The sequence below is a fragment of the Hydra vulgaris genome, chromosome 15 (genome assembly GCF_038396675.1).
Source record: "Hydra vulgaris chromosome 15, alternate assembly HydraT2T_AEP".
In the NCBI taxonomy this organism is placed as follows: domain Eukaryota; kingdom Metazoa; phylum Cnidaria; class Hydrozoa; order Anthoathecata; family Hydridae; genus Hydra; species Hydra vulgaris.
In genome coordinates, this window is record NC_088934.1 from 23,848,867 (window position 1) to 23,875,968 (window position 27,102).

Below are 27,102 nucleotides of genomic sequence, written 5' to 3' on the forward strand. Positions count from 1 at the left end.
AACATTAAATCTAAATTTATAATAACTAATTTCTGTTTGTTTGTTTTTTTTTCTTTATATAAATATACTCATTTTAGATTCTATTTTAAATTACTCATTAACGATGGTAAGCGATCTTTAGCATGCACCAAAAGGAGGTGCCATAGAATTTAAAATTTGCAGACTACGGAAAAATTTATTGATATCAAATATGACGCAAAGATCGTCTCAACACCATCCGAAAAAATTTTCACCATGCTTTTGAAATCAAAAATTTCGTACGAAGCTTGTTCTTTGGATATTTACCAAAATTTGTTTATTGATATTTATATTGTATTTATCAAAAAAAATTAATTAAAATGGACGAGAATAATTTGGGAGATTGTAATGTTTGTGAGATTGTTTCTTCATTAGATCTTGAAGATTTTGTTGGTAAGATTTCATATTTAATATAAATATATTTGAACAAATGAATTAATATTTGAACAAATATATTAATAATATTAATATAATTTAGCATCAATTGATGGCATCAATTTGTTTACATTAATAATATGCATTAATCAATGTCATTAAGTGTATTTAAATTATCACTCTTGGAAATCCCAAATTATCACTCTTGGAACTCTCTGCCACTTTCAATAAAAATAAATCTCCCAAACATTACTAGAAATGCTTTCATTGCCAATATCAAAAAATTTATCCTTCATAAAAACACTCAATAAAATTCTAATACAGCATTTTAGATTACTAGAAATGCGTAAGTGCATTTTACGGAACCAATATTTTATTGTAAATTTTTATTCCACGCACGTGGAATTCTTTTATTGTAAAACGTGTTAAAATTAGAGTAGAAAATATATGTTTTCACAAAAAATACCATAAAAAGCGTGAAATTTTAAAAAATTTCACACTCCAAGTCACTTAATTTCAGGGTGGGTGCTACATATTAAAAAATATATTTTTCTTTCAAAGTATCTATCTATCGTATGACTTTTTATAACTGGTGACTATTTATTTAGATCCACTACAAATCCTCTACAACAATATTTGCTGGGATATAAAGTTGGGTCTCTTAAGAAGTGTAACTTCATAGATGAGTCTTTCTATATTATTTTAAGGTTAAAATTTTATAGATAATATAATTTGATAGCTTTTGTAATTGTGAGCGTTGTGCGTCTAAAACTTTATTCTTAATTAATTTATTTCGATATATGGAATGTTATAATTTTCTCTTATTATTGTTTTCAGCTTATAATAAATACCTCTTACTGACTTTTCTATTAAGAAGTGAGTACTTTTATATCAGATCAGTTATTTTACAAGTTTTATGTAATTTTTAACATAAAGGATTACCGAAAGTTTTGTATGATTATATGGAAATTAAACTTTATACCAATAAGTTGATAAAATCCCCCAAAAAATTCTGTGCATGTTTGCGAACAAATAGAAGACATTGGACAGGGTTCTCATCAGATAAAAAAGTTGAAATTTCAAGGGTATCCAGGACTTTCCAAGACAATTTTTTTCTTTTTCCGTGATATTTGCTTTATTATTTCCAGAACTTTTCCAGGACTTAATAAATCTGGAAATAATAAAGCAAATATCCCGGAAAAAGACAAAAATTGTCTTGGAAAGTCCTGGATAGCCTTGAAATTTCAATTTTTTTATCTAGTGAGAACCCTGTCCAACGTCTTCTATTTGTCTAATAACATAACTCATCATTTGAATCAAACTTATTACCCATATATTAAAAATATTGCCCATATATTAAAAAGAAACTTTCGGGACATCAAAGGAGTCATTCTGTAAAAAAAAGAAGAAATATAATTGTTCGCAAACATGCGCAGAATTTTTTGGGGGATTTTATTAACTTATTGGTATAAAGTTTAATTTCCATATAATTATAAAAAACTTTCGGTAATCCTTTATGTTAAAACTTACATAAAAAGTTATAAACTCCAGGACTATCCAGGACTTTTTTTACAGATAGCCCAAAATAATGCAAAATAATCTACTAAACGTAAATTAATATAGAAATCAAATGCAAATTAAAGAAATACATTACAGCTTCATAAATATAGCTACAACACTACAGCTACATAACTAAATGTAAATGCAAAAAATATTTAAAAAGGAACTTTTTTTTTTTTGAAAGGAAACTCTTAACTATCAATAAAACTTAATTTCAAAAACATCAAAATTATTTCAAAAACTCATAATACCGTTTCAGCAAAACAACAAAAACGAAAAGCTAAAACTTTACTCAATAACTATGTGAACAAAACTACTTTGCTTTCTGCATTTATGACTAGCATATCAGACTGTTCTATCGAAATTGTTATTTCACTTTGCAAGATTCTGCACTTTGCTCTAACTACCTTTTTCTCATTGTCCAAAATTTTTCGTTTTAAATTCCTACTGTTACATTCTTTTTGTTCTCTTTGTGATTGGAAATACTCTTTATATCAAATACTTGCTTGTTTTACATTTTGCAGCATTTCTTTATTAATTTTGATACTATCAGTATCAAAATTAATAAGATTTGATTCTTCAAAGGAAGACAAACGATCTTCAATAAAACGTAAGGCAATAAGGGATTTTTCTTTAAGAACAAGAAGCTGTTTATTAATACTAAAGCTATGCTCAATGGAAGATTGTCCATGTGAAAGCACAAAAACCATTTTAAAAACACTCCAAACATCTTGATAAACTTTATTTGCTCCAATAAAGTCAGAGAAAAAATGATCAAGACTATTTCTAAAAATTTATAATATTGATTTTTTGCTACTTCGGCAAACTTTGGTGACAAACGGCTATATTTAAATAACTTTAGCAATAGAATTGAAAAATTATTGAAATAAGTATTCCTTTAATTAGGGTTTGAAATGAAAATTGGGTTAATTGATACTGCAGTGCGTACTATGACAAACTTCAAAGGGGGCTTGTCAAGGAGATGTGTCAACAGACCAGCTAAAAACTGCCCTGCCTCTTTTTTAAATATAATTACTCTTGATCACTGTAACTTAAATTAGCTTCATAAATTTTTAACCGAACAGCAAAACTAATATCAATTTCACTTATAGGCTTTCTAATATTTTTATCCATTAAATTTATTTGAAGTTGCTGGTATAGATTGCTACATTTATTTAAAACGTCTTTTAGTATGATTCTACTGAGAAAATTATCAACTATTTCACCAAGTATAATAGCCATGGAACCATAGGTTTGTCTGTTTCTTAAAAAACTATTGAACTTTTCAGAAACCATCTCAAAAAATTTAAGTTTAGCTTGCAAAACAGGACCGTGAATTATGGCTTTCAGCCTCTGCCAGCTTTTATTTTTTAAATCAGGTTGTTTGCTTTTCTTAAGACTACTGAAATATATGACAAAACTTTTGTATTCATCAAGTAGTGATTCAGCCTTTTAAGCACATTTTTCATTTTCATACCACCTATGTCAACAAAACTCCATTGGATAATCAAGTGTCCCAGTGATGTTTTCATAGGCTGCTCTTCTACTTAGAGAGTCATGTAGAAATTGCCACATTTCTTTTAATAGATTATTAGGCTCCCAGCCGCCTTCTTTTGCCTCTGCTTTAAAACTGCCATGAATGTTATGGAGACCACAGGTTTCAATTTCTATAAGAGGATCAAGTTCTTCCTCTTTCCTCTTGCTTTAAATTATCTAGAAAAAGTAAATTTACATTTGGCCCATCTGATAACACTTGTAAAATCTTTGATTTATTTATATCAGAAATACAGTTTAAGAATATTTGTACAACATCATAAGCTATCGAGCGCCCCAAGAACTCTGAATTAAGATAACATGTTTTAATCATACTTGTACTGTCATCCCAAAATCTTACTAAAAGGTCCATTTGACCCTTCTGAAAAACTTGGTTTATGGATTCATCGAATGAAACAACGTAATAAGGTGTATTAGATAGGGAAGTGAGCTACTCATTTTTTTAAAAAAGGAACTAATCCGAATGTTGCAATATAACTGGCCTTGGTGGGCCCACATTGAAACAACTTAATAGTGTCACTATCTGGAAACATTTTGCTAAATATTTAAATAATTAAATATTCAATGATGAATTCGTTAAATATTTAGAGTACACAATATTACGGACCCAACAAACTTCAGCTTCAAGTGTAGATGTATTTATTAGCATTTTATTGATTGTTTTTTGGTGCTCTGCTTTATTTGAGCATTCTGACATATGCTCAATAACTTGAACATTGTTAGGAGCAGTTCGAACCAATGACTTGATATTGTTAGCAGAAGGAGATCTCTCTATGTGCTTTTTACCTTTCATGTTTGAAGTTAAAACAGCTTCTCCCATGTTAGCAATATTGATGTCTTTAGCACAATAACTGCAAATCACAACAGTTTCTGTTTTTTTTACGTAACCAATGTTTATATTTTTCTTCAACAAGCAATTTTACTTGAAAAAAACATATATTTTTAGGCATTTTTTAATTATTTGAAAACAAAACAAAAAAACGTAAACATTTTAGGAGCCAAAAAGAATTTAGAATCTCTAATATTTCATACTTTTAAAAAATATATTCAAAACTATACAACAATGCAATAGTTAAATACTAATTGAAAAAGTATTTATAAACTGTCTATATAATTATCATTTATGGAAACCTCTATGATGATATCTTTCAAATAATATTTTTAAAACAACTTAACTATGCATTACTGTGGAAGTTTTTTTTGAGAATCTTTAAAGTACAAATTTCAAAGTTATTATAAGAATCAGATTTTTCATAAAATTTATACATTAGAGCAATTATTTTACTATTATTTACTATAGTTTGTATTGTAGTTGTATTGTTTTTCTTTACTTAAAAACAAACAATAAAATATAAAATGTTATCCCATTTTCCAGGACTATTTCAGGATTTAACAGAATAATAAAAAAAATCCATGACTTTCCAGGACCACTTTCAAATTCCAGGACTTTCCAGGACCGGTGGGAACCATGTTGTAATGTCTAATGCTGCTTTAAAATGTTTAAAAATTAAAATTACAAACTTTTATTAAAAAAAAACACAGAAAGACATTGGCAACGCTTCATGGTCATCTATTCTACTTGGATAAGTAGTAAATTTGGATTTACTGGTTGTATATTTCAAAGGGTGCCATGTGCCTCTCAACAAAATATCACAAAAATTAGACCTAACCGGCTAAAAACAACTTTCTTTCTATCGGTAATATTTGTAATTCAACAAACAGTATTGGGATCAATTTATAAGAAAAGCATCACAGATACTTTTCTTGTAAATTGTTCCCTATACTGTCTGTTGAATTACAATTACTAAACGGTTACATACAAAGTACATTTAAACGGTTTCACTAACCCACGAGTTTTTTCGTACACTCTAAAAAAAAATCCGTTAAAATATCAACGGAGTAACTCCGTTGACAGTAAATCCGTTAAACTCTGTAAAGTTTACGGATTAAATTGTTACAAAATAAGGGAATAAAACAACGGATTACTCCGTTAGCTATAATATAACAGAATAACTTTGTTAAGTTAACGGAGTTCAGGCGTGTAAAAGGAGTTCAAAATATAAATTTCTTTGAACACTTAATATTTATTTGAAGCTTTTAACTTAAAAGTGTATTGAATTTTAATAAGTGAATATTATCATGTGTGTTAAAGGTTAGTTATTTTCATTATTAATGTCATTTCTTCATTAAGTTAAAATTTAAGCAGATTTTAACTTAATGATTCATTAAATTTTATTAAATCTTCATTAAATGAAGATTTAATAAAATTTATTAATTAATTGTATAATTTAACGTTTTATACATTTACAGAATGTCAGTGCTAATCAAAGTATGGTCTTTTGATCGAATTATTAAGAATTTAGTTGCCATCAACAGTAGTGAAGATTTTGCTGCTAAAGGTAACAATACTATAAAAGCATTTTAAAACAAATATGCAATGTTTTAAACGCTTAACTTATTTTGCAGATTTATTAAATCTTTTTTACCATTTTCAAAATTTTCATGGCTTAGCCACAAGAGGATCTGAATTACGCTGTATGTTTAATAACTGTCCAAGAGTATTCCTTAGCTTTAGTAAGTTAAAAAAGCATTTTGAGCAACATCATTTTGTTGTGCCAGATCAAACTTTAGGCTTCAATAATTATGGAAGTTGCAGTAACAACTCACGAAGTGAGTCACAAGAAGATGCATTTGACACACATTTTCCAAGTGACCCACACGAAGATTTTAATAATGCCACAATTGTTAACTCTAGTTCTATAACAAGTGACAGTATTGAAGTATCTGTTATGAAGTTTGTATCAGAAATAACTTCAAAACCAAATATCACTTTAGCTAATTCGCAGCTTATTATGGAAAATATGTCTGGCCTACTAAATGATGTTGCTGTTTATGCTTCAAAGATAGTAGAAACTTTAGCAATTAAGTTGAAAGTAGCTCCAACTAATGAATTTGTTTTTGATGCGATAAATGATGTCAATAGTATGTTTAGTATTTTCAATAAAACTGACACTATATATAAAAGAAACAAATGGCTAAAAGAACGTGGGTACTATATTGAGGCAATAGAAATATCACTAGGTATACGTTAAGAGCAACAATACTCTATGGCATTGCAATCAATGCATTCTGTTTTAGTAGAGGACAAATGCTATGTTGTGCCTATTGATATCCTACTTGCCAAGATATTAGAACAAGCTTCATCAAAGATTACTTTCCCACAGTGCACACCAAATTCACTCCCAAATAAAATACAAGATTTTGTCATCACTTTTCATCATCATTCATTCCTTCAACGGCACCAAAAAAAACATTTTTGCTACACTTTTTTATTGATGCATTTGAAGTAACAAATGTGCTTGGGAGCCATACACGTGTACATAAACTTGAAGCTTTATACATGATGATACGCAATATTGCTCCTAAGTATCAGTCTAAGACTGATAGCATTTTTTTAGTTGGTTTATGGTATGCACTAGATGCACACACAGATAAATACTCATACTATCCAATCCTTCGTAGTGTTATATCTTTATTGCAACAATTGGAAAGTGAACAGGGTGTTGTTGTCAAAGTTAATGGAGTGGAAGAAACTATTCATGCCATTTTGATTTTATTTTCTGCTGATAATTTAGGAGCACACACTTTGTTTGGCTTCATGGAAAGCTTTAATGCAAAATACTTTTGCCGATTTTGCAAGTGTGCACATTGTGAAATTCAAACTTCATTCAAGGCAGAAACCTTTGATAGGAGGACTCGAGCAGAATATGATATGTGTGTATCAGAAAGTAGAAGCAATAACTACAATGCTTCAGAATCTGGCATTAAGCATGGTTGTCTTTTTAATTGTTTGTCACAGTTTCACTGCATAGACCAGAGTGCAGTTGACTGCATGCATGATGTATTAGAAGGTGTTGTACCTTTAGAAATATGCCTTGTTTTGCAATCACTGATAGACAAAAAATATTTTCTACTTGCAGATGTCAACAATGCAATCAATAATTATAACTATTCATTGAGTGATAAAAACAGCAAACCCCCGGAAGTTAATTTAAAAAATATTCACATTCAAGCTGCTGAATCACGGTGTTTGATAAGAAATCTGCCTTTAATTATTGGAAACCTAATTCCAGAAGGTGATGCTCATTGGAGACTTTTACTGATGTTACTTGATTGCATGGATGCAATATTTGCTCCAACTATAACTGTTGGCCTCATTCGTCAGCTTGAGTTTAATTTAGAGGAACATCATGCCCAATTTAAAACCATATATCCTGAAAAGAGACTTATTCCAAAACATCATTTTATGCTACATTATCCAGAATTTATGTTAAAGTATGGGCCTTTAAGCAGATATTGGTGTATGCGTTTTGAGGCAAAACATCGATTTGCTAAAGAACTTGCTTCTGTTGTTCGCAATTTCAAAAATATTTGCAAAACTATTATGCATCGTAGTCAACTCAAACTAGCAAACACATTGTTTAGTGGGTCTTTGTATACAAAATATACAAATGGGCATATGTGATACAGTAATTATAGGCAATTTACAATCAGCAGTATCAAATAGTTTGCGCACAGTTTTAAATGTGGACAATCATGATGAAATATATGTTGCTCATTCAGTTAGATTTGGCTGTTATGAAATCAAACCGGGTTGTATTTTGTGTCATGACATTGTGGAAAGTCATCCTCAGTTTGGAGAGCTAAAGTGCATTGTTTCTCTAGCAAAACAAATATACTTTGTATGCTATCCATTTGAAACATTGCATTTTCATGAACATTTTCATTCTTTTGAAGTTAAAAAATCTAGCAATCCAAGAATACTGCTCGTTTTACATACAAATCAGCTTAAGGACTATCATCCATACAATGTCATATGTATTGCCGGAGAAGATGGCACATACGGACACTTTGTAAATCTGAGATTTACAAAGTGTCCGTATGTGTCCAATATTTCTAATTTTAATTTTTCAGAATAAAAATTTAAATTAGAAATATTGATTTTTTTTTCATTTATGCATTACAAACTGAAAAATATATAAATCCTAATAATTATTAAATATGTATAATTGTTTAATTGTATATGAAGTTGGTAATGTGTATTTATATATGTTCACTTTAACTAGTCTGCATTTTTGTCGTGTATATAAAAAGCTAAATGACTTTATTGTTTTTCTAGTGCGTTGCAAGTTTGGTTTGACATCAGATAAAGTTGTTGGTTTTGTCTATGAAAATGATGGCACAGAAGTTGATGAAGTTGATTTTGAAATAATAAAGCATTTAGCAGAATCAAACACAATTCTAGTTTGCTAGTTTGGTAATTTAATTTAAATTACAACTAAAGACGGCTATTCAGTAGCTGTCTTTAGTTGTAATATAAATGAATTTACAAAATACTGTTTACTGTACAAACACATTATGTATAATGTGTAAATTGTTTATTAAACCTTTTTTTTGTCATAAATTCTATGTAATATATTGAAGTTAGCATTAACTTGTGTGTTTTAACTTTATAAACTGTTTTTATATATTAATTTTTTTTTTAATACAGCCAATATCAAATTTACCATTAGTGTTGCCTTCTTTGCAGCCAAGTCAAAGTACTTTAATTTCCAGTATTACGTTTTCCGAATCTAGTGTTTCTGTTAACAACAGCCATCTAATGAAAGCTGCAAATGAGGCGTTTGTTTCAGCTAATTCGATTAAAGCCTTTCTTGCACAGCACCCTGTAAGTAGAATACTTAAATGATTTTTACTTGCTTTTATATAGTTGCAATTTACTTGATTTTCAAGTAATAATTTTTGAAGTAATAACTTTACTTGCTTTTTTAGCAATAAAAGTTTTCAAGGTTTTGTAAACAGTAATTTTTTAATGAACAACAATATCATATATTACTTTATAGAGTACTTGTCAATATACTGAAGAGGTTGATTCTGGTAAAGTTTCAATCTCTACTAGACAGCACATTATTCGAGTTGTTGTGCACAAAATGATAAGTGCTTATGGTAGTTATCCTGATCGGTATCAAAAGATTTCGGTGGCAGCAGTGCTAAGTGAAGCACTTGTACTTCCAGCATGCATTTTTTATGATTCTACTAATCGTCATGGCTTCCTGGAGAGAGGATTGGAAAATGCTAGAAGAAAGTTACCTGGTGTTTACTGAAGATGCTTACCAACTTTTTTTTATATTACCAACTTGCATTGTATTTCCCTTGTGTTTCATTGTGTTGTAATTACTCCATTGTATGTCTCCATTGCAAATAATTTATTTTAGTAACTAAAAGTTTAATTGAATTATCATCTTATTTTGTGTCATACAAGCGGCTACATTTACTAACTTTATTTTCTTTTGTATACTAGGATCACAAAAAAAATTTGTTTGGTCTCGTAAAAAGGGAATCAACTCAACTCGTTGTGATACAACTCAACTGGCAGAACTGTCTCAACCAGCAGGTCATTCTGTAGAGCTTCAAAATCCTAAAAGGTGCCCCCGTGGATTTATGTCTTGCACATTATGTTTAGGTTATTTAATTTATCATTTCTGTAAAGTTGTTGTAAAAACCTATGTTTTGTTATAAAAAACATATAAGTTGCAAAGACCTATATTTTACTAATATAGGTCTTTCAAAATTATTCATAAGGAGTTTTTTATAAACTTGTTTATAATTTTAATATCTATGTTGTTGCTCTGTGTTTTTTATATTTAAATTAATTTTAGGATTGAGCAACCTCGATGAAATTGAAAAGCTTGATTCATTATCTTCATCACGTGTAGAAGAAATTAAGGCTTCTACAAAGTTAACGTTTTGTTTTCGACAAAACTGGGTTCATTCATCAGATCAACCTTCATTATCTCGACTGATGCTTAAGTTTCCGAAATTCAGGATTATTCCAGAACTGGTATTTTGTTGCCAATATTATCTATTATGTGACTCTTTTTATCAGATATCAATCTTTAGTGTATAATGTTCATACTTTTGCATAAGTGATTACAAAATTATTGTACAGAGTTTGTTTATAATTGATTTATAGCAATTAAATTGATATGATTAATACAGTGTTAGGCATTTTATTTAATAGTAGCATATTTATTTATAGATTGATATGGAATTTCATTTAAAATATTCAGACTGCATGGTTGATATCCTCAAAACCTTTAATCAGACTGTTTCAGACCCAATAATAAAATATGCTTTACTGTCAAATAATGTTTACATCAAAGCTGTGGCTGTAATGGCTTCTAAAAAACATTATGGTTTGCATTATCTTTATTTTATTAAGATATTTTATTTGTTTTGCTCAAAAAATATTTTGCATGGAATTAACTTTTAGGTATGTTTTGCACTTTTACGTTTTCTTTATATTTATATAATTGTTTTAGATTGGAAAGCTTATTATGCATGCAAGCTTCTATGCAAGCTTCTGCGACAAGGGGGAAAACTGAAACGTTCTGCTCCAAAAGTAGCCATTGAAATCATTCGGATATGCAGTGTAAAAAAATATTTTTTTAGTTGATTTACAGTGCACGTAAATTTAAAATTGAAAACAGCAAAAAATTATAATTTATAAATATTTAAATAAAATTTATAATACTATTGTAACGGATATAACAATTAGTTTCATTGCAAATTTAGGCTGAGCATGGATTGCAAGATGTTGCAGAAAAGTTGGAGTCCCCTTATCTGGTGGTATTAATACAGGGGGTCGAGGGAGAAAAAATTCTCTCTATAAAGATTGCAACTGAAAAAACTTTGCTTGAAGCCGGCACATCTATCGTAGAAGGTATCGATCGTTTATTCAAGCTTTTTTGGTGCTTTAACATCGAATACCAGCCATCAACACTCATCTTTTGGCAGTTTCTGCAAGATGTTTATGGGCTGCAGTACGGTTCGTTGTCTAATGGAGTGGTTGAGCTGCGATCAACACTCGCTAAATATGTTTAATTTTTACTTAAATGTGTCTTTTACTTAACATAATATACATGAAAATTTACAATTTTGTGTTATTTTTTATTTATTTCTACAAAAGATTTTATTGCTGTTGATGCCGTCTAAAACCCTAGCAAATAATTAACCGTCTAAACACCGTATAAAATATCTAGAACTGTTTCATTTCAGCAATTTCTAAAGATGAACAAAATTGTTATTCATATATTACGGATTGTTTTGTTTCTTCAACAAACTATCCGTTAAATTTACGGATTCATTTGTTACTTTAGAGTAACGGATTGAATCCGTTAAATTATTACTCCGTTAAATTAACGGAAAACTCCGTTGGTGCTATATTGAGGTAGTAGTCCGTAGCATACTCCGTTATTTTTAACGGGTTTTTTTTTAGAGTGTACGATGCGTTAGGCGTGAGCCAAGTAAGTAATAATGTGTACTGTATTTATTATGTATGTATATTACCAACGCCGTCTTTCAGTTTTTTTGTTGCTTTTAATACTGTCGTCTGGTATGTGCCTTTTGATTCAATTTTCATTGGACTTGGTTTATTCCAAAATGTTAACATGTAAATCATTGTGATTTTCAATTGTTAAAATTCAAACTCTCTATTTTCTTTTCGTCTTAGATTTTTTGGTCTCTTTCAATCGCTTTGGTCTATTGTGAAATCCCAAAAACGGCTACGACTCTCTCTTCGCTTTGCCCTGCATTTTTTTACTGGTTGTTGCGTTTTTATCTCCTCGAGTGCATTGGTCATCTCAGAAATTAACAACATCCTTTTTCAACTCTATTTCTAGATCGAGGATCAAAATGGTCATGATTGATATTGTTTATTTATAATAATTTTTCACACAATATGTTTATATTTTGTAAGATTCTATTACTTTTATCATTTAATCTTTATTACAAAATTTTATCGAAAAAAAAAACAACATTAAACTGCTTCGTATTTCATATCTCTAGTGCAACTAGTCAGTGACAGATCCAGGATATTTTGGTGTATGAGATAGCTAACTTCCAGACATGGAGCTAACTTCAAACATTTGTATGTTTATACTTATGTGTAATATTGAAGCTTTGCAAAAAATTGCGATGATTGGAGGCTGTGAACGAAAAAGCCCTTTGACTTCATCCCCCACCCCAAACTTGAGTGGCAACAAATTGGTAAAATACTTTTTGTACTGTTCTCAACTAAGCTTATATTCATCGATAAATGCTAAGCTTTATAGTATTATAATATTTTATCAACACTAACTAATAAAACTGAATAAAAGTATGTTCGTTAATTTTTCTTTTTAATGCCTACAGTATTTACCAGTGGCGTAGCAAAGGTCATTAGCGTCCATGGTCAACAACAGTAACGAAAAGGCGCCTTTTTATTGTAACAATCTTTTTTTTAAGGAAGAAACAAAACAAAATATTTTATTATTTTATAAAAATATGTAAATAAATTATTTATTTTCTTATTTTTTTGTTTCTTCTTTTTTGTAACGATCCTTTTATCAAATAGGCTCGCAGCAAAAATTATTTTGGCCCCCGTCTCGCTGCGCTACTGATTAAGTACTGCAAGGAAAAAAAACTAATAAAAAATTCACTAGCGTCGTTAATTTTAATAAATAAAATTTTAAAATACTTTTTTACGTTGCAATGTCTTTAAATTATTTCGTTAAAAGATGACGGCTTATACTCCGGAGGAAATAAAAAGCCAATGGAGAGAAATTGTAGAGGTAAATTTTAATTTAAATCACGCTTATATATTTAATTTACTTTAAATGTAGTTCATAATGTTTATAACTATACTTTCTTTAAAACATTTTAATATAAACATTTTTTTAATATTCAAATAAAATAATCTCAGAGTCAACGTCTTATTCACATAAACCACATTACTTCAAAAAACGAACGTAGCGAAATGAAAAAAATTAAAAAAAATATGGAGGAGAATGTTACACAAAAAAAAGTAAGTAGATATAGTTAGTATAATACATTTAGAGCGTCAACTTTTGTTTGTCTGAGATGTCTCAACACTTTTTATTGAATACTTATAATGTAAATCGATCTTTATACTTTTTATGTTTTAAATGTTCGACTAGGCAGAAACATTTGATAAGGAAGAGCGTTTTTTTTTTTAATACAAATTTATAAACTTTTTTTTTAGAAATTTGAAATTTTCTTTTTTTTTTTGTAATTTGGCGTTCGAGCTTTAATTTAAAAAAACTTGAGTTTAATGTTAGGGCCGACGACATGGGTTTCAAAGTCCCCTCACTTTGGACGGTGTCGTTGGCTCTGTGTTGATCTTACTTTTGTTTTAAATGATATCGTTCATAGGATTTACAGAATTGTTATTAATTGATTAATAATTTGAACTTCGGTAAGCAAATCTATTGTAAATTAAATAAAACTGCAATGAAACAGTAATGTGATTTACTTTAATTTGTCTGAGATGTCTTTAGCACTTCTTCTCGAAGCTTTATAATATTAATTTATTTTTTAATGTTAATTGTTTGACTAAACAAAGACATTTGATTAGGAGAGCGTTTTAATGTAATTACTGCTTATTTGTACAAAGAGCTTGATTTATCCTGAACAATCCTGTAGCATCATTCTAATTAGAGATGATTGGCTTCCTATCACAATAATAAAAAGCAAAAAAATAACTTTCAAACTTTTCACAAAAAAAACTATTTTTTAATTAAATCTTGCTTTGACTTGGATTTAAACTTTCAGGTCATTTGAGACAAGAATCCAAGATCAAATTTCATTAGTAGTAGTTTCAAGTGTGTGACGCGTGCCATCAGTGTTTTCCGTTAAATACTCATATGTTAAACGTTTTTTTCGTTAACTAATATGCATTGCTTTATATTTATCAAGTTGACGTGCATAAGCCGGTAGTTTAAGCTTTTAACCAATAATTTTACTGTATAATATTTAGCGCAAAAAATTATCTTGTGAGTAATACTATCAGCAAGATAAAAAGTAATAGTTTATAAGTAAGATCAAAAGTATCTTGAAACCCTGCTTTCTTTCAAGCGTCTATTACAGTGGATGCAACACATCTTTGTTTAGAGTTCTTGCAGAAATTTTGCAGATCAGATCCCTGTTCTTGTGCTTCTGAGGACAGGGTACTATCAACTTGAAACATGAAATCTTATAGATCTAAAATAAAAATAGACGAGTATTTATTATGTTGTTTTTTTTGGAGAAGGATGGGGGAGGGATTTCAGACTAAATATGTATTGCATAAAATAGACTATTTTTTAATTTTATCATTGTTTTATAATATATTTATATTAAAAAAAATTATTATTTGTTCTACCTAGGAGATTTTAAAAACTGAATGTATCCTAATATATTTTCAATGGCTGCCATTCTTTACGAGAAACAGCATTCTCCTTGAGTTCGTTGACACTTTTACTTTTTCTTCTCAGCCTTCTTTTTTTGTTTTTTTGAGTACGATTTATTTCACTTAATACTTTTATTATTAGTTAATGCTAAAACAAATTAAAAAAATTTAATTCTAGTATTCCCCCATAAAAAAAATTACATTTTATTATACAATTTTCAAGTAAATTTATGTATATTGAAGATATACATAACTATTATATAATTATGTATTAAAAACTAGTTCATATACCATTAAAAAAATTTTCTAAATAATACTACAAGCCGTTAAAATCAAAATAATAGACAAAATCCAGTTAAAACAGTATACAGAAAACACAAAGGTTATTCAACTAGTCGTCATTATCGACCCCCTCTCTGTGAATCAGCTTCAATGAACTTTCTGTACAAATAGGCCAGATGAACTGATTCTTATACAGTCTAAAAACATTTTTTTTTCCAAACCCTCTAGAGTAAGGGGCATTAAAAATGTAAAATTGTTGGGTTTGCATCTAAAAAATGTAAAAAAATCTCAAATTTATCAAAAATAAAGAAATTGAGATTTTACATATAGCTGAAATTGACCTCAGAAAAAATCTTTAGTCATACATATGAACTCAGTAACCATGAGAGAATGGGAAAAACAAGCGTTCAAAAAAGATTTTTTTTTTTGGGTAACCCTAGTGTGAATTTATAACACATTATATTTTTAATTAAAAAAATCCACAACAAAAGTGTTTTTTATAATCTTTTACTTAATCTTTCACTTAATATGAAGGTATTGTGGTTTTTCCTCCTCCGGCTAATTGCCTGGTGGAGGCCACATAACCTAGGCCCGCAAAGACAAGTTCGGCTCATTAAGGAGCGTCATAACCTGCTCTACGGACCAAGAATAAGGTGAGTTTGGGAAGAACGAAGATATCTTAAAGTGAAAGATAGAAGAAGTGTATTAGAAAGGTTGCATAGAAAAAGCAGACAGGAATTGCACACGATGTTAGAAGGTGCAAAACGTACTGTTGATTAGGTCACCTTATCAATGTACGCCGACAAAGACTTGATTGTAGTTCACTTGATATGAACTCTTCCTCAACTTTCTATGACGTCTTGATATCTTGATGACGATGATATAAACTGGTATTTTGGTTTATCCTCCTCCGGCTAATTGCCATACAGAGGCTCCATTACCAAGGGCCACAAAGACATGTTCAGCTCCTAAAGGAGCGTCATAACTCGCTCTACGGACTGAGACTAAGGTGAGTTTCAGAAGAATAAAAATATGTTAGAGTGATAGACAGAAGTCGTCGAGTTAGAAAGATAGCTTAGAGAAAGCGGACAGGATTGCACACGATATTAGAAGGTGTAATACGCACTGTTAGTTAGATTACTTAACTAATGTACGCCGACAAAGACTTGATTGTAGTTCACTTGATATGAACTCTCCCTCAAGTAACTTAAAAATACGATGATATTATATTGAAGTTTGTTCTCCTCAGGCATTTGCCGTGCAGAGTTTTAATAATGAGTACAGTAGTTATATTTACAGTTTTTAGAGGTGGTTGATGTGGATAAATTTTTCGGATGAGAGCAAATGTATATTTTATTAGTGGCTGTACTTTCTCCCATTTATACATCATGTGCGGTAGATCTTCTTTTTTATTCTTAGATTGGGGGCAGAAATCATTTTTTATGTATCCTCTCTTTTTAAATACTGAGTTGGTAGGTAAAACAGAGTGTATGAGTTTATACCTTATTTCATCTGCTTTGCTGTTGGTGTTGTTTTTGTGGTTTGAGCAGAATAATTGCGACCATTCTTTTGCTGTGGTGTTTTTCATGCTATTTTTGAAATGATCTTGCTACCTGAAATATTTTCAGGTAAATTTGTGTTTTTGTAGTTCTTTGAGATGATGTATAAAGTTTTTGGATTGAGGTCTATAATACATTTGATTTTGAAAATTTATGAGCTGTTTCCATTGAGGCGGTAAGGAGTTTATAATTTTTGTTAGGAGGAGTTGTTTTATACCGATTAGTTGATTTCCCAGAAATCCAGGGATAAATACTTTTGCGATATCAAAAGCTCTATTACGTTGTTGTTTGTGGATTTTTGAGTTGGTTTGAGAGTTTTATTTTTGTGGTGTATGCATGGGTTATAGAATATAGGTTGCTTTAGTATATCTTCGATTGTGAGATTTGCGTGGTTATTTTTTTTTCTGTATAAGCAACTCCATTTTTTTATAGTTTGGTGATAGTAAGGAGGGATAGTTTTCAACGATTCTGTTGAGTGTGTGGTGAGAAAGATAAGGTCTCCCTGATTGGCGTTTCTGTAATTGTTGAATATGTAGAAAGCTGAATCTTTCCACGCATCTTTTTCATTTTTATTAAAATATTTTGAAATCCAACTTAGTTTTATAGATTGAAGTTTTTCCTTAACGTCTATGATGTTTAAGCCTCCCTTATCAACAAGGAGTTTTGATATTTGTCTTGGAGTTTTTATGGTGCAATTGTTCCAAAGAAAACTTTCGATTTTTTGTTATATTAGTTTAATTTTTCGGTCTCCTGGAATAGGAAGCGTAAAGACAAGATGCCATCAGCTGTTTAAGAGTATTCGGTTAATAATAATAGCCTTTCCTTTTATCGATAAATGAAATTTCAGCTTTCTATTTTTTTGCTGATTTTAGCGATACCCTCAACCCATTGGTGGTTGGTATATCGACTACAACTTGAGAAAATAATACCTAAACTCCGAAGTGTGGTGTCTTGCCACGAAAAATTTAAGAAGTTTTCTTTTATTATTGATCTGTTCTTTCCGAGCCACAACATTTGGCATTTGGCAGTGTTCAATTTAGTACCTGTTGCTAATTTATAAATATTTATGGCATTGCTTAGGGCTTTTATGGAGTTTTCAGATGATAAATAAAAAATGTGTGTCATCTGCGTATTGTTGTAGTTTAGTTTCTTCGTTTTGGGATTTTTTCTAATATACCCTGCAAAGACTTCAGCTTGAATTATGTACAATGTCATTGAGAGGGGGCATCCTTGCCGTACTCCTCTGTATATATTTATTTTATCAGATAAAAAGCCGTTTATTTTAAGATTGGAACTAATGTCATAGTATAGAGTTTTAATAAGATTAATAAACACTAAAACCAAATTTAGACAAACAGTCATAAAAAATTTCTGTCGACACGGTCGAAGGCTTTGATTTGGTCGATCGATATAATGGAGGCGTCTAAATTGTTTTTATTTGCGGTATTTAGTATGTCTCTTGTATATGCCAGGTTTTGGTAAATTGTTCTATGAGGGATACTCGCTATTTGGTTTTCGTTTATGATGGTTGGGAGAATTTTTGTGAGTCGGTTTGATATTATTTTGGTATGAATTTTCTAGTCCGTATTTAAGAGAGATATTGGTCGCCAGTTTGAAATGTCGGTTTTATCTCCTTTTTTAAAAAGGCAAGTTATAATTTATGTTAAAGTTATGGCTTGTTTTTGTGTTTTAGACATTTCGCTTTTTTTTATTATTTCATTTAGTACTGTAACTAAACTTTCACCTAAATGTCAAAATTGGATTTGTAGAATTCGGCGGTTAAGCCATCATTTCCAGGTGATTTATTATTTCTCATAGTTTTTATTGCTTTATCGACCTCGCAAAGCGTTATCGGTTCGTTTAATGAGCGTTGTTGCTCGGTGATTTTTCTTGTCTGTGTTATCGGGTAAAAACTTTAGTACTGTGACGTCATTATTAGTGTTTTTACACAGTTTTTGATAAAATTGTTTGTTTTTTTTAATTTTTTTTATTTTTTTATTTATTTATTTCGCCGTTTAATAACTTTTACAATTTACAAGATTTATAAATAAATAAAAAAACTGGCGGGGCAAGTAGAAGACATTATTTTGTCTTATCACCGAGCCCAAATCGTATTTACAATAGCCGGATAATATATTTATATTTTACAAACTATTTATTAAAAATTATAAATGTAAGAATAAATAACAATTAGTTTAAGAATAACTTCAAGAACAATATTCATGTTAAGAGTAATATTCAAGTAAACAAAAAAAACTGAAAGAAAAGTAAAAAAGAAAAAGAAAAAATAAATTAATTAATTAAAGAGCACGTATTTTCAAGAGCCACACTATATACGTATATTATACAAAGTATTTGTTGAAGAATATGAAAATAAAATTTATAACAATTTGTAATAAAGTAATATTTAAATAAAGAACAAAAAATTCAAAATAAAAGAGTACTTAATTTAAAAAAACCGTTTTATGTATGTATATTTTTTAACCAATTTAATTAAAAGTAAAATAAATAACAACTCATTAATAGTTAAGAGGAAACACCATAACTGAAATAATGAAAAAACAAACAAACAAAAATTGATAAACTCTGAGGCATATTTTATATAATTGAATTTTAGTTTAAAAGAGGCATTTAAAATCGGATATATTAAAATCCATAAGTAATAACACCTGTTTCGATTCTTTTTTAAACTGATGTATACTAACTTTTTTCGTATTTGCAATATTAGGAAACTTTTTCCACAAATAGGGTCCACGATATTGAATTGAATATGTAATTTGTTTTGAATTATATTTAGGGACAATGTAGTTATTATTTGAAAATTTTGTCGGATATTTATGCTCTACTTTTTCAAAATAGGACTGAAATATTTTAGAAGATAGTCCCATTTTTGTTTTATACATAAACATTAAAACTTGATGTAAGTTTATTTTAAGTTATTGTTCAAAACGTTTAGTAAATCTTGGGTGTTTTTGTTTTCATTTCTGTTTTTGTCTTCTATTAGCGTGATGATTTGTTTAGATGTTTTTGCTTTTACAAGCTGGAAAAAGAATTTGCTGGATTTTTCACCATCTGTTCGGCATTTTACTTTTGTTCTAATTTCTGCGCCGTTTATTTTATTTATTTCAAAGCTTTGAAGTTTTACTTTTAGAATTTCGCTGAGGTATTTCATTCTGGGGTTAAAGTTGGACTTTTTAAGAGAATTTTTCAGTTGCTTTTTGATTCTATATTCCTTAACTCGTTTTTTTTTTGCTTCAGATTTACTGAACTTTTGTGAAAAGTTTTTTATTTCTTGTTTAAGAAGATCCCAGTCAAATGTTTTGTTTTCAGAATGAAATATTTTTGGCATCCTGTTTTAATAATTTTTGAAACGTTGTCAGTGTAATTATATTTGCTTAAGTTTATATTATTTAGAACCCAGACTTCTTTTCCAATTTCTATGTTGTTCATCAAAATGGTGGCGCATATAGCATTTTGACGGTCTGAAAAAATCGTTGAAAAAATTGGTTCATGTTCGATTGATGAGTTGGTGCATGTGTTTGCTTATATATAGTCTATCAAGGGGAGAAAAAGATATGTTTGTTGATTTGTGTATATTCTCGGGCATTTGGGTTAAAAATGCGCCAGGTATCTTCAATATTGAGTTTAGTTAATAAAGTTTTTAAATTACGTCGACAGGCATTTTCTCCTGTTGATTTGCGGGTAGCGATCTTTATTGTCTAAAACCATGTTAAAATCACTCCCGAGTATATTGTAAACTGATTATTTGAGTTTTTAATTTTTTTTTAGATATGTTTTTGAATAACTTTTTTCTTTTGATTTGATCAGTGTAGCTCGAACCAGATTTTGCGTAAACGTTTATTATTAGAATAATGTGGAATTCGTTTTCCACTATAATATAATTATAATGACCATCAAGGTCTTCGAAATGTTCAACTATTTTAAAGTTATAATTAGTTTGGTTAGTTAAGATTAAAGTACCACGTGTGTGACGTACCACTCGAGAAAAAACCTGGATTAATCCATTGTCGAATAAAGTTTTCTGCGTCTTGCGTATTTAAATGGGTTTCTTGCAGAAGATAAAAATTATAATTTCTAGTTTTTTAATAATTTTTTGCTTATTTGCGTCACCAAGGCCGCATATATTAACAGAAAAATTTTTATTGCCTCCATTTTTGTTTGACTGCGGTTTTTAATGACATGACAAAAGAGAGTGAAAGAATGTGCAGAAAGAATAATGACAGATGGTTTTAGAATACATTTTCTTAGAATATAAAAATATAAAAAACAAAAATATAAAAAATAAAAAATACTTGTAGATATAAACTTTATAAACTAAATATTTTTCATACCGCCCTTTGTCATGCAACTCGCCTTCCTTGTGAGGAGTCGGCGATGGTGCATTTCTGCTACATATATTTTTGTCGTTTTTTATTTCGATCAACTCGCCTTCTTCAACGTCGCTTTGACTTTCGCTGTTTCTTTTTAGTTTTAGTTTTTCTTCTCGTTTTTGGTAGCGGCTTTTAACGACTTGAAAGCTTGATTCTGTAGAAACACTGACATGTATTTTGCTGTCAGTTTGCTTTTCAGCAAGCGTAATATTTCAATCGTTTTCTCTTTTTCTGCCGATTTTTCGCTATTTATTTCGAGAGGCTGTTTTCTTTCTTTGGGTTTTTCTGTTGAGTATTTAATAATTTTTGAGGGTTCCTTATGTGAAATGCATCGTTGTTGGGGAGGGTGTGAGTTGCAGCATGTTTTGCAGAGAAAAGATTTCCCTGCAAAATGTAGAGTGATATTTATTCCATCAATTTCGATCGTATGTGGAATTTTCTAGTCTTACAGAAGGCTTTATTCGAATCAGCCCTCGACCGTCTCATATTTCTGTTAAAGCGGTACGTATAACTCGCTTATAAAGGGCTGCATTTGTGCTAAAATTTCATCGTCCTCAATTAAAGGGTCACATTTAACGGTTATTAGAAGACCAATATCACTCCGTATCTTAGAGTTTATGTTCTGGTTACTACCAGACAATTGTATACTTGTTTCATTAACGAGAATTGCATCTTCTTTTTGATTCATTTCTATCGCCCAGTTTCCTCTGGTATCGTATGGCAAACTGCTGACTTTATTTTTGCCATATATTTTTTGATAAATTTTCTGGGCTCGATTTTCTTGATATTTTGTGTTAAAAATTTCGTTAGGATTCATAAACACATATCGATAACACGCTCCATACGATGAATTTTGTTCAAAACAACTTCAGCGTAACTAGCGTAACTAAAGTTATAATTTCTAATTAAAATTACGAACGATGACATTGCTTGGGCGCTTAATAAATTAATCTTTCATATAAAAATTAGTTACTAAATTGCTTGCGAGATTGTTTTTTCAATATATCTTTATTCATAAACAAATCTTTTCATTTTTAAAATAGGCTAATATTGCTTGTGGGTTTGTATTTTTTTTTTAGTAATTAAAACATACTTATTTGATGTTCTGGGGCCGTATTCTCATCTCTCCGTTAAGCTTAACGGAGCTTTTGTCTGAAATTTCTTTTAAATTACATTAATAAAAAATTTATTTAAAATTATAATTTTTTAAACATAAATGTTTTATTTTGGTATAAGTTTGGTTTTAACAAATTTATATAAATTTTCGTCATTTCTTTACTTAATATTGTAATGAAATTTCAGACAAAAGCTCCGTTAAGCATAACGGAGAGATGAGAATACGACCCCAGAGCATTATGTTCTGTTAGATTGGTGGTAAGAGCAGATGCATTTGCTATATAATTAGCAACTATAAAGTTTTTTTTTGTTTTTTTGTTTTAAATTTTCGCGGTGCTGTCAGAAGTCTCTACGGTCTTATCACAGCATCGCGGAAGAGCATTAAACTAGAAAGTTCACGCCTCCTTCCTTAGCATAGTCGCTTATTGGGTTAAAGCCGGCGTTGAACCATGAACCTCTCAGTTCTGAGCCGTACCTCTTAACACTGTGCCACGGCTGTTTTGCAATTGCCACGCCTAACAGTAAGTTAGACGTTCCGGTTTTCTAGGATCGTCTCGGTTTTAGGCAATCTAAAAAAACTTATAGGGACAGTCAATTGTCCCGGTTTTGAAACAAATTATGTTTTTGAAAAAAAAAAAATCAAATAATTTTCTTTATAAAATTTAATTACAAATGCATTAATAACCGTATTGGCCAGAACTACGAATAACTACGATTTTCAATTTTAATTAAATAAAACTTATGCGTACTTGTTTATTTTTAAATTGTTGATTATTAACAAGAAGCTATGTTTTAACAAACAAGTTTAACAAACAAGTTAACAAACAAACTATGTTTTAACAAAACAAGAAGCTCTTGTTTTAAAAATTAACTTATTAATACTCTTTGTCTTTGTTGAAATTCTTTGTTATTGGTATTTGTTTATATTTAATATTTCTTTTCAACTAGTTTTTAACTATAGTTTAGAATGTCGAAGCGTAAATGCGTTTACAACGAAGATTTCTCCAAAGAATGGAAGTTTATAAGGAAAGGCTTCGGAAGTTTATAAAAGAAAAGACCGATAACAAAAAGAAGTAGAATGTTCAGTCATTTATAAGGATTAGACACTGAGGTCGAACTGATATAAACGACCAATTGAAATTTTCCCAATTTTCAATTGCAAGTTTTTTTAAAAAGTTGACATTTTTTTCACTACACTTAGCTCCAAAGCAGGTTGTAAGATATATCCATCGGAATTAATCAACTCATATCACATAATCAAACATCGTTATTCATTTCGTAACAGATTACAATAATAATTAACAAAGTAATTATATATTAAGATTCAATAACTGAAACTAAATTTTCGTCTTTACAAACCAAAACTATTGCCTCAATTCAAATCAAAAAATCAATGTGGTAGTGTTGTAGTGGTAGAGCGCTTGCTTCATAAGTAAGGAAGCTCTGAGTTTGATCCTCACCACGTCCCTGGTAGTACCGCACTAAACACGTTTCAAGGTGTTTGTTTGTCAAAGTTTGTGTTTCGGATTTATAGAGTTAAGAGTGGGTTGTAGTCAAATTAAAATAGCCTCCGAAGAACATCGCTTTTTTTGACTGTAGTGGCCTTCTTGGTTTTGGAGAGGTGAACTAACATTTAAAAATAATCAATTATTATTCCACATTCTCTTAAAAACATCGGCACAGTAGTTGAAAACAATATTTAAATTAGCAACACTTGGTAGTTTACGGTTCAACCAAAGTTTTTCCTTTTTGCTTTAATATTTTGATATTTACAAAGGAACAAAATTTAAGTTGTAGAAGGTTCTCTTTTTCTAACTTTTGCATTGACGTTTAAAAAAATTTGAATTCAATTTGAATAAATGTGTAGTTTCTGCGCTGATAACAAATATGATGCAAACTTTAGAGGAGGTCGAAGAAACGGTAAATGTGATATTTACTACAACTAAATTTAGTAAATATTAAATACGTTGAATAATCTTTATCACCTACTACATTGTGTAGAGATAAAAAAAGATCTGGAATAGCACAAAACACCGACGCTGATGTCTAAGAGAGGCTTCGTTTTTTAAATCTACGATGTTAAAAAAAATGACAGCTGTGACAACGCTTAACTCTGTTTTATTCAAACTAGAGTTTTTACTAAATTTAATAATATATTTAGTATACACATTGCGTTCTTTTTAATTTGTTTTAACCTTTCACATTAATTTACTGGAAAAAGTCATTAAATAAATGAAGTTAAACGCTTTATGTTTAACTTTAAATTAATATAAACGCTTTTTTTATTAATTGATTTATTTATTTATTATATTCTTTTTTTAATAGTGTTTTCTTTCATCAACGTATGATCGTTTATTTCACCATGATTCAAGTAATATGATAGGCTTAAACAACCGAGTTGAAGTATTATTTCTCAAATAAGTTTATTTTTATCTATTTCTAAATAATGGGTCAAATCATTATATTTCAACCAATTTGAAGAAAACTTTGTGGGTCACCATCTCTGATTTTTCTGATTTTTTATATTGTTATGTGCATTATGTAGATAGGTTAAATTTGAAATTTCAGACTTCCAAGTACAACGGTTCAGAAATTATAGCCTTAAAAACATGACACAGTGGCCCCCCTCGATTTACAAATGGTTAAAACAGACTACTTTAGGGCTGTATAACTATTTTCTTACTTTCAACAAGTGTCTCATTTTTTCTAGAACTATTTTCTGGATAGTTTTATCTTTAAAAAAGTGGTTTTATTAATTTGTGCTAAATTAGAAAAAAATTATGACTTCCTCAACTTTGGAAAAAATCCTAAAATTGCTAAAATATGCTAAAATGAAACTAACTGTAGCATTATTCTATTCATCCACAAGTCTTTACAGATAAGTTTTCTGATTAGCTAGTACTGTCTCCAATAAATGGGCAAAGTATAGGCAGCTTGTTGCAGTTTAGAACTCAAATATATCTAAAAGCAAAATGTCCACTCGCCTAAAAAGTCCAATTTTCAGCTATTTTGAGATGCTTGTAAATTTTCCAAACACTTTATTTTGATCTAAGATTAACAGCATATAAGACCATTAGACTCAACTATCTGAAAATGCAAACATTATAAACTTGGCATTAATCAAAGGGGGAAGGGGGGCAACCAACTTACAAAGATGCAACCATTCATTTTCTAACATGAAACATTCATGAAACATACATGATTTATTTTCTTTATTTAACCTATCTACATAATGCACATAACAATATGTAAAAATCAGGAAAAACAGAGATGGCGACCCACAAAGTTTTCTTCAAATTGGTTGAAATATAATGATTTGACCCTGATTCTTTTTAAGTTTTTTTATTGAAGTAATTTTATTGCGCATAAAAAAAAATGTAGTATTTAGATATTATATATAATATATGTTATAATATTATATTGTATATGATATAACATTATAAATAATATATAATAAATATAAGAAAGATGTTATATTTAATATTAGATGTAATATTTAGAAATTAAAAAAAAATGCATCATTGTTATCATCATCTGCTTATGGACATCGACTGCCACTTGATGAACCACTTCGAAGATATTTTCGGATAGAACGAATGCAAAGAGAATTTTATAGAGAAAATGGAATTACTAATCCTTTCGATAACCTTCGTCAAATATAGTTTAATACAAACTGGGCAAAAAAATATTTTTGTTTTTAAATATTAATGATTAAAATAAAAAAAATTATGTTTAATTGCTTTAAAATAATTAATTTAAATTTATGCTAATAGTATTTCTTTTATTTGAATTTCGTGATATATCGTATTATACAATGCCCTTGTATCCGGAGATATTGTTGGCTTAACATAGGAACAACTGCAAACAGCCATAAATACTAACCCAAAGTATTTAACGGTGATCGGATTTTTACTCGTATCGCCCAACACCACGAAAAGAATCGGTAATTTGTGCTGAGCTTATAATAAAGTTACAGCTCTAGATTAATTAGAAATGCTTACAAAGTTCTTTGTCTTAATAATTGTATTAATAGTTTTTATTGACATTACCATCTAACTTTTAATGTACATCACCATCTAACTTTTAACATTACTATCTAACTTTTAATATACATTAGTTGGATTCCTTATTTAACGCGACAAAACTCCGGCTCCTAGCTGCACAACATGGCTGTTTAAACATAAATTTAATAAAATTTTAGTAAAAGTTCAAGATATATATATATATATATATATATATATATATATACATATATATATATATATATATATATATATATATATATATATATATATATATATATATATATATATATATATATATATATATATATATATATATATATAACAATAATATGTAAGTATATATTCAAATTTAAATGAAAATCGGCTTAAAAGGGTAGGCTTAACAACACCTGAAGAACGACGCAAAAACATCAACCTCATCAAGCAATTTTAAATAATGTATCAACTCGAATTTGTTGTCATATTCGTCCTGCAAAAACATTCAAATGGAAAAATTAAATATATCATGAGAAGTCGTAACCATAAACTAGAACGCCAACTAGTAAGAAATTGTGGAGAATAAAATAACTTTTTTTCAAATAGATTTATCGCTCCATGGAACACGCTTTTGCAAGCAGCTTTATTTTTTAACGCTTATCAAGGCAGCATTAAACTGCAATTTTTACAGACACAGCTGCTGCTTTGTCTGCATTGTCTGTGTCTTTTTATTCGTCAGCATAGACGGGCCTGGTGTAGCACCCTTTCATATTATGAACAAATTTATTGTGTTTGTTTTTCGATTACTGAATAATAATAAAAAATAAAATAAAGTGTAAAGCATGAATATAATTTATATATAGCAGATTAAAAGAATAGAAAATTTTAACAATGTGATTAATACCCAGAAAAGAAAGATACTATTTAAAAAGTATTCAAAGATACTTGATGTTGTTGAT

General features: G+C 29.4%; 3 protein-coding genes across 6 annotated transcripts; all 3 read left to right on the forward strand.

The window, feature by feature from the left end:
- The first annotated feature begins 186 nt into the window (after positions 1–186).
- LOC124813776 (uncharacterized) lies at positions 187–11,503 on the forward strand. 3 transcript variants are annotated; one of them, XM_065820271.1, is made up of 10 exons: positions 187–411; positions 1,002–1,100; positions 5,818–5,906; positions 8,687–8,824; positions 9,059–9,235; positions 9,411–10,030; positions 10,227–10,408; positions 10,607–10,763; positions 10,890–10,999; positions 11,143–11,503. In XM_065820271.1, exons 6-10 carry the CDS (start codon positions 10,009–10,011, stop codon positions 11,449–11,451), a joined length of 780 nt encoding a protein of 259 aa, XP_065676343.1. In that variant the 5' UTR covers positions 187–411; positions 1,002–1,100; positions 5,818–5,906; positions 8,687–8,824; positions 9,059–9,235; positions 9,411–10,008; the 3' UTR covers positions 11,452–11,503. The 3 variants fall into 3 exon arrangements, with proteins under 3 accessions (XP_065676343.1, XP_065676345.1, XP_065676344.1); XM_065820273.1 differs by lacking the exon at positions 1,002–1,100 and having other exon boundaries at positions 191–411; positions 9,411–9,751; positions 9,869–10,030; XM_065820272.1 differs by lacking the exon at positions 187–411 and adding an exon at positions 801–914.
- LOC136091830 (uncharacterized) lies at positions 6,911–9,671 on the forward strand. The gene is made up of 5 exons (XM_065819542.1): positions 6,911–7,991; positions 8,047–8,385; positions 8,687–8,811; positions 9,059–9,235; positions 9,411–9,671. Exons 1-5 carry the CDS (start codon positions 6,911–6,913, stop codon positions 9,669–9,671), a joined length of 1,983 nt encoding a protein of 660 aa, XP_065675614.1.
- Positions 11,504–13,082: 1,579 nt separating the features above from the next.
- Positions 13,083–25,906, forward strand: LOC136091544 (uncharacterized). Of its 2 annotated transcripts, XM_065819220.1 has the most exons (4): positions 13,083–13,178; positions 13,310–13,411; positions 24,468–24,545; positions 25,643–25,906. In XM_065819220.1, exons 1-4 carry the CDS (start codon positions 13,125–13,127, stop codon positions 25,802–25,804), a joined length of 396 nt encoding a protein of 131 aa, XP_065675292.1. In that variant the 5' UTR covers positions 13,083–13,124; the 3' UTR covers positions 25,805–25,906. The 2 variants fall into 2 exon arrangements, with proteins under 2 accessions (XP_065675292.1, XP_065675293.1); XM_065819221.1 differs by lacking the exon at positions 24,468–24,545.
- The last annotated feature ends 1,196 nt before the right edge of the window (positions 25,907–27,102 follow it).

Bases quoted from the DNA above. Each gene is read 5' to 3' on its own strand.
- LOC136091830 (XM_065819542.1), top strand. From the start codon at position 6,911: ATGATACGCAATATTGCTCCTAAGTATCAGTCTAAGACTGATAGCATT. The intron at 8,386-8,686 runs GTATTGCCGGAG...TTGTTTTTCTAG, and splicing joins TCATCCATACAATGTCATAT to TGCGTTGCAAGTTTGGTTTG. The intron at 9,236-9,410 runs GTAAGTAGAATA...ATTACTTTATAG, and splicing joins CCTTTCTTGCACAGCACCCT to AGTACTTGTCAATATACTGA.
- LOC124813776 (XM_065820271.1), top strand. From the start codon at position 10,009: ATGTCTTGCACATTATGTTTAG. The intron at 10,031-10,226 runs GTTATTTAATTT...AATTAATTTTAG, and splicing joins GTCTTGCACATTATGTTTAG to GATTGAGCAACCTCGATGAA. The intron at 10,409-10,606 runs GTATTTTGTTGC...ATTTATTTATAG, and splicing joins TCAGGATTATTCCAGAACTG to ATTGATATGGAATTTCATTT.
- LOC136091544 (XM_065819220.1), top strand. From the start codon at position 13,125: ATGACGGCTTATACTCCGGAGGAAATAAAAAGCCAATGGAGAGAAATT. The intron at 13,412-24,467 runs GTAAGTAGATAT...TTTTTTTAATAG, and splicing joins AGAATGTTACACAAAAAAAA to TGTTTTCTTTCATCAACGTA. The intron at 24,546-25,642 runs GTATTATTTCTC...TGTAATATTTAG, and splicing joins GCTTAAACAACCGAGTTGAA to AAATTAAAAAAAAATGCATC.